Genomic DNA, 7,500 nt, shown 5'->3' on the forward strand with positions numbered 1-7,500 from the left:
GGATGGACTTCCACAACACTACACCTGTGGCTCTCCCTTCGACTCAAATCATGCCATGATCTGTAAAATGGGGGTCTTTATGGTCATACGACATGATGAGATCCGAGATCTCACCGCGCAAATGCCGAGGGAGGTTTGCCACGACGTCAGAGTGGAGCGGACTTACTCCCGACCGGTGGGAGAAATTTCGATCACAGAACGGTGAACACGGCAGACGACGCTCGGGTGGATATCAGCGCCAGAGTATTTTGGGCTCGCGGACAGAGGGCTTTTTTTTGACGTAAGGATTTTCAACCCTATGGCCCCCAGCAATAGAGGTCTTGATCTGAGAGCGGTCCACTTGAGGCATGAAAATGCAAAAGTAAAGGGAATACGGAGAGAGGATCCAGGAGGTGGATCGTGGTTCCTTCACCCCTCTAGTATTCACCACCACAGGAGGAATGGCGCCAAGGGCAGTAACCCTCTACGGCATCCTGGCACAGCAACTCGCTGAAAAAAAAGCAACAAGCAAAGAGCAGTGTCACCGCATGGATGAGATGCCGCCTTTCCTTCTCCCTCCTGAGGTCCTCCCTCCTATGCCTCCGAGGGACGCGGTACAAGCCACCACCCTGCGCCAACGTCAGGGACACGGACTTCGAAGAGACAAACCAAGAATGTAGAAGAGGGGAAATCCATTAATGTAATTGTAATGTATAATAAATAAAAAATAAATAAATAAAGAAAGCAGGCTGATAGCCACAGGCATTGGCGAGGTCGGGGCCAATGCAATGGATTGTGAAATATATATTTGATATTTCACAACACATCTTCCCATAACAGGAATGGAGGCTGACTTCGAGAAAAGAAAGAAAGAGAGAGAGAGAGAGAGAGAGAGAGAGAGAGAGAGAGAGAGAGAGAGACCAACCAAGACAGAGAAAATGAAGATAAGAGGAGAGAGAGAGAGAGAGAGAGAGAGAGAGAGAGAGAGAGAGAGAGAGAGAGAGAGAGAGAGAGAGAGAGAGAGAGAGAGAGAGAGAGAACTAGACAGACAGACCAACCAAGACAAAGAAAATGAAGATATAAGAGATGAGGAAGGAAAGGGAGAGAAGAATAATGAAGCAATGCTCTGATTTTTTTATCATGTTTTTCTTTTTTCTCTTTGTAAACAGCGATTTACATCGAAATAATTTATAATCTCACAATAATGTCATGAAGATGATAATACAACAGCAGAGTGATTAATTTCGCAACAATGGCGATGCTGATAATGATGATACTGTTGCACGTTGTGATATGCCTGGCTAATTAATATGTGATCTTCTAAACTCTTTACATCAATTAAAATGAGAACGGAATATACTAGATTTAGAATAATTAATTCCATATCTGTAACGAATGAATGATTTTGTGAAGTGGAGATCCTGGCTACAAAGCTGGGTAGTGTAAGTAATATTATTCCAACTGTAAACTTTCAACAAAATATTAGAATCTTTTCTTTTCAGTACAGTAATTAATTTGTAATTGAGTTATGAGAGCTTCATGTGGATATTCAAAATGCCGTCAGATATTAGAGTACGTATAATTATGTAATCATAATTTGTTATTTAAGATAGTAACTATAGTTGATGGTTTAATATTAGTGTTATTGTTATTATTATTATAGTATCTGCTATGATAATTATGATCCTTCTTAGTCATTACTGTTGTATCACTTTTATTGCGATTGTTGTCAAATCGTCATCATTATCATCATAACTGATATCCCTACTATAATCATTGTTATAACTGGTCACTACTATAATCATTATCATAACTGATATCACTAATACAATCATCATCATAACTGCTATCACTACTATCATCATCATCATTATCAACACTATTGACAAAATCACCAACACCATTATTATCAACGCCATTCTCGACTTCACAGGAATACATCTTTTAATAGAAGTTACCGTCTACAAAACACCCACAATCAATACACTTCATCATCCTTATCCTTATCATTCCTTAGAGACTCTAACCATCCTATCTTCTTCCACAGAACCAGTTCCTCAAGCGACTGGCTATTATGTTACTGCAACTCATCTTACTAAGCGGGGCTGTGTATCTGAGACCGTGTTATTGCGGACCCAAAAACATCTTGAGAGTAAGTTCGAGTGGGTTCGTTTTGCATTTTTTTTTGTAATGCTGTGTGTTTCAAGATTTCTTTTTTATGTGTTTGTGTATCTGTGAAGGAAGGTGATTGCTTCCTGTTCGTATTTGTGTGTGTGTATGTGCTTGCGTGTGTGTGTGTGTGTGTATGTGCTTGCGTGTGTGTGTGTGTGTGTGTGTGTGTGTGTGTGTGTGTGTGTGTGTGTGTGTGTGTTAGTCTGTATTGGCTTTTGGGATGATTTATTTAGTTGTTTGTGGGTTTTGCGTATTATAAAGTCTAGTCTGAAATTATTATGTGTTATGAAGGTAAGGATATGTGCATTTGATCTGAGGGTAAGTGTATGTTTTAAATATAAGTGTTTACGTAGTAGGTGTAAGTGTGTGCGTTTTAAAAGTAGGTGTATGAGTGTGCGTTTTGAGAGTAGGCGTAAGTATGTGCCTTTTTGGAAGTAGCTGTAAGTTTAAGTTTAAGTGTGTGCGTATTGAAAGTAGGTGTCAGTGTGTGCGTTTTGGAAGTAGGTGTAAGTGTGCGTAAGTGTACGTTTTGACAGTAGATGTAAGTGTGTGACTTTTGAAAGTAGGTGAAACTGTGTGCGTTTTGAAAGTAATTGTAAGTGGCTGATCTTTTCCTTTCTTTGCTTTGGTTTCTAAGTGCATGCAATCACTTTATCTGCTATACGACTGTGTTCATGTGTTTTTCATGCATATATACATATTTCTTCGTTTTTACCTTTTCTGTTATATTTCACCTTGTATGGAGATTTTTTTTTTTTATTAATGAAAGAAAGAGAGAGAGCGAGAGAGACAGAGAGAGAGAGAGAGAGAGAGAGAGAGAGAAGAGAGAGAGAGAGAGAGAGAGAGAGAGAGAGAGAGAGAGAGAGAGAGAGAGAGAGAGAAATAAAAAAGAGAGAGAAATGAAGAGAGAGAGAGAAAAGAGAGAAAAATAAAGAAAGAGAGAGAAAAAAGAGAGAAAGAAAAAGAGAGAGAGAGCGGAAGATCAAGAGAATGAGAAAGAAGAGAAAAAAAAAGATAAAGGTTGAAAAGAAGATGAAAAATTAAATAGGATGTTGAGAGTTAAAATAAATACTATTAATTCATGAATTAAGCTGATCCCTAAGACATATAAACTTTATGAAAACATAGATATATAGCTTTACTTTAGGATAGAGGAAATGGATGGATAGATAGATAAATACATACATATAATATAACAGATAGATAACTCTAAATATATAAGAATAATGATAATTATAATGATAATAATAATAATAATGATGATAAAAAATAATAATAATAATAATGATAATAATGATAATAATAATAATAATAATAATAATAATAATGATAATAATAATAATAATAATAACAATATAATAATAATAATAATAATAATAATAATAATAATAATAATAATAATAATAATAATAATAATAACAATAATAATAATAATAATAATAATAATAATAGTAATAATCGTAATAATAATAATAATAATAGCAATATAATAACAATAATAATAATAATAATAATAATAATAATAATAATAATAATAATAATAATAATAATAATAATAATAATAATAATAATAATAATAATAATAATAATAATAATGACAAACACCAATCACAGATATTGACCGATATCTACCCTTAATAAACACAACTTCAATCACAACATTTCAATTGGTGTTTTGCGCTTTATGAGAAACAGTTTCATCCAATATCATGACGTCATACAGAGAATTGTTTACCTCTTTACTCTATTTTTTGGTTTCTTTCTGTCTCTCTACTCAACTAATATTGTTGTTTTTTTATCGTGTTTATGAATCTATCGTAGTTGTCTGTCTTTGAGACAGAAAAAGTATTTTAAAAAAAGGAAAGCAAAATATGGATTTTTTTAATATCATGTGTTAAAATTTTATTTTCGCAATGATAATAATGATAAAAAAGAATAACGATAATGATAATGACCATGTTGATAATGATAACAGTGATAATGATATTGATGATGATCATGCTAATGATAATAATGATAATAACAATAATTTGGATAATGATGATGATAACGATAATAGTGATAATGATAATAATAATAGTAATGATATAAATGGTAATTATTTGTCGTGCTATTTCGTCCCATACATTCAAAATCTATGAAGATATACTTTCTTATTCAATACCTCTTCTACAAGTTTTACAACAAATAGTGTATTTCTGTGTATATATTGATAGACAGATATAAGAATAATAAAAAAAATCTCTATATAATATTTCCTCTCCTTAAAAATGTTCAAAACATGTAAAGTGACGTAGTTTCTCTGCCCTCAGGTATTGGGAAGGGAGTTACATGGGAAACATTTTACGTGAATTTAGCTGTGACGAAAGGCAAGCTCTCTTGCGCCCTCCCTACCTTTATCTATCTGTATATTTATTTACCTGTCTATCCATTCTCTCTCTCTCTCTCTCTCTCTCTCTCTCTTTCTCTTTCTCTTTCTCTCTCTCTCTCTCTCTCTCTCTCTCTCTCTCTCTCTCTCTCTTTCCCCTTCTCTCTCTCTCTCTCTCTCTCCTTCATTCTCTCTCTCTCTCTCTCTCTCTCTCTCTCTCTCTCTCTCTCTCTCTCTCTCTCTCTCTCTCTCTCTCTCTCTCTCTCTCTCTCTCTCTCTCTCTCTCTCTCTCTCTCTCTCTCTCTCTCTCTCCCTCTCTCCCTCCCTCTCTCTCTCTCTTTCTCTGAGCCTCTCATTTTCTGTTTTATAAACACCATAAAGGTGTATTGCTCAGTAAAGCTTAACATTTCCAAGAGTATCACCTGCCATGTACATCCTTGTCTCTGTAAAAAAAAGAAAGAAAAATCATATACTTCTTTTCTCCTCGTCAGAGAGTGAGATTTTCGTGTCTCTGAAGTTCTGAAATTTAAAGAAAGTTGCTGAGGTAAGAAATCTCTAACAATGCATTTCATTACATTTTGCCAACTTTCACAAAAAAATAAAATAAAAAATAAAATAAAAAAGAAAATTCCTTTATTTATTTATTATTATTTCTCTCTCTTTTTTTTTTTTTTTTTTTTTTTGTGGGGGGAGCAATTTTGTGGTTCCTTTGCCGAAGCTGAGACATGCCTATTGGCGCGAGCAAAGGGTATCTTCCCTTCAGCCGCTCTTGAACACGTGGCCTCCTCTCTTTCTAAAGACTCTCTTTCTCTCTTTCGTTTTCGTGAAATCGGGAAGCGGGGGATAAGGAGGAAGACGATAAAGACGTAGAATAGGGAAGGGAAATGGGAATAAGGAAAACGTAGGAGGAAGAGAAGAAAGAAGACGTGGAAGAGAGTAGAGAAGGAAGGAATATTGGGGAATGGAGGAGGAGAAAAAATCTGGGAATATGATATATATATATACATATATATATATATATATATATATATATATATATATATATATATATATATATATATATATATATATACATATATATACATATATATATATATACATATACACACATATATATACATATATATATATATATACATATATATATATATGTATATATATATAATATATATATATATATATATATAAAGATATGAAAACAAATGAGAGAGGAAACAAAAGAGAGAAAACAAAAGAGAGAAAACAAAAGAGAGAAAACAAAAGAGAGAGAGAGAGAGAGAAACAAACGCAGCCGCGGAGGCCACGTGTTCGAGATCGACTGGGGGAAAATTCGCATTTGCTCGCGCCAATAGGCCTGTCTCAACTCCGAGATGGGCATCGCTCAGCCAACTATTGTTCAATATTAGTCGCGGCAAATGAACCACGATTTTGAAAAAGAAAGAAAAAAATCCATCTTTTATTTATCTGTTATTAACTTTATTTATCTATTTATTTATTTATTTGTTTATTTATTTATTTAAGAGAATTGGGAAAATGTAATAAGGTGTATTATTAGAGAGTTGTGATCTCTCTTCTTATCTAAACTCTTTCTCTCTGGCTAGGAGAGGAATGGCCTGTATATAGCATTCTCCTAAATAAAGATTCAAAGATAAGATAAAGATATAAGAGACTTGGGCTACGATTTTGCTGTTCAACCTCCCAAAATCACTTATTAAATTGACTCAAAAAACAGTTTCATCATTCCAACTTTATTTATTCATTATAATTTTTTTTATTATTCATCTATTTTACCGAGGCAAATATACACATGGGAGGTGATGCATGTAGAGCGCTTGTCTTTTCCCAGAAAGATAGATTTTCGATAGATATAAAAACAGAGAAAATGGAAGGGCAATAGCGAGCGCGCGAGAGAAAGATAGAGAGAGATAGAGAGGGAGTGTGAGTGAGAGAGAGAGAGAGAGAGAGAGAGAGAGAGAGAGAGAGAGAGAGAGAGAGAGAGAGAGAGATGATAAAGAGAATGAGAGCGAGTGAGAGAAAGAGGGAATATAAAAAGAATAAAACACGAGATACAGAGAGACCATTTCTCTCCTTCCCTCGTCCTTTTCCTCTTCCCCTTTCTCTTCTTTAATTCCCTCTTATCCATTTTCTGCCTTCCCTCCAGACCAATCAGTAAATCCCCAACATACGTAAATACCATAAGATCGGCTTAAATACGAGGGAATGTTGCAAGAGCATTGTTATTAATTTTTTATGCAACTTGTACGCAAAATACGCTTCATTATATTTCACTATAATTCGTAATAATCCGTAAAAATGGTGCTAATGATATCTCCGAATTACATTTTGGACGCTGAACGATGAGATATGAAAATTGGGGAAACAAACACACAGGATTTCCTTACACTTCCTAGTATATTCTAGCAAAAGTTTCATAAGTTTTAGAATCACAAATATGACATGGAATGATAGACGAAAATCGAGGCTCTGAAAACACGTCATTACGTCATAATTTGCATACAGATAAAGAAACAGATGGTGCAACGACAAGCAAGTATATATTCTCATGATAAGATGGTCATGTGTTGAGAAGAATTGCATGACATAAAGGGTAAAAATAAGGTTATTGCATGGGACATGATATTACGTATATTGTATATTGTAAGTGGTCATATCTGCGTAATATTCAGTGGTTTCATGATAGTGACATTTCCCCTTTTTCTTTCTGTTTCCTCTCTTCTTCCTTATTCCTTCTTCCTCTCCCCTTTCCCTTGGGTTCACTCTTCTTCCCTCTCATTATATATATATATATATATATATATATATATATATATATATATATATATATATATATACATATATATTTTTTTTCTCTCTTTTTCTTTTTCTTTTTCTTTTTCTTTTTTCCACTTTCCTTTCCTCCGTCTTATTCCGTCTTTCCGTAAGCCTCTCTCTTGCCTATTATGCCTTTTCTCATTCTCCTA

At 34.1% G+C, this 7,500-nt stretch overlaps 1 protein-coding gene across 1 annotated transcript in view; it reads left to right on the top strand.

The window, feature by feature from the left end:
- Positions 1-1,966: 1,966 nt before the first annotated feature.
- The window catches only part of LOC119568444, a 68,677-nt gene continuing 63,143 nt past the window's right edge, over positions 1,967-7,500 (top strand). The window contains exon 1 of the mRNA XM_037916984.1: positions 1,967-2,131. Coding sequence (XP_037772912.1) covers positions 2,054-2,131 — 78 coding nt within the window. The 5' untranslated portion in view covers positions 1,967-2,053. The remainder of the gene's footprint in view (positions 2,132-7,500) is intronic.

This window comes from Penaeus monodon, chromosome 43, assembly GCF_015228065.2.
Source record: "Penaeus monodon isolate SGIC_2016 chromosome 43, NSTDA_Pmon_1, whole genome shotgun sequence".
Taxonomy (NCBI): Eukaryota; Metazoa; Arthropoda; class Malacostraca; order Decapoda; family Penaeidae; genus Penaeus; species Penaeus monodon.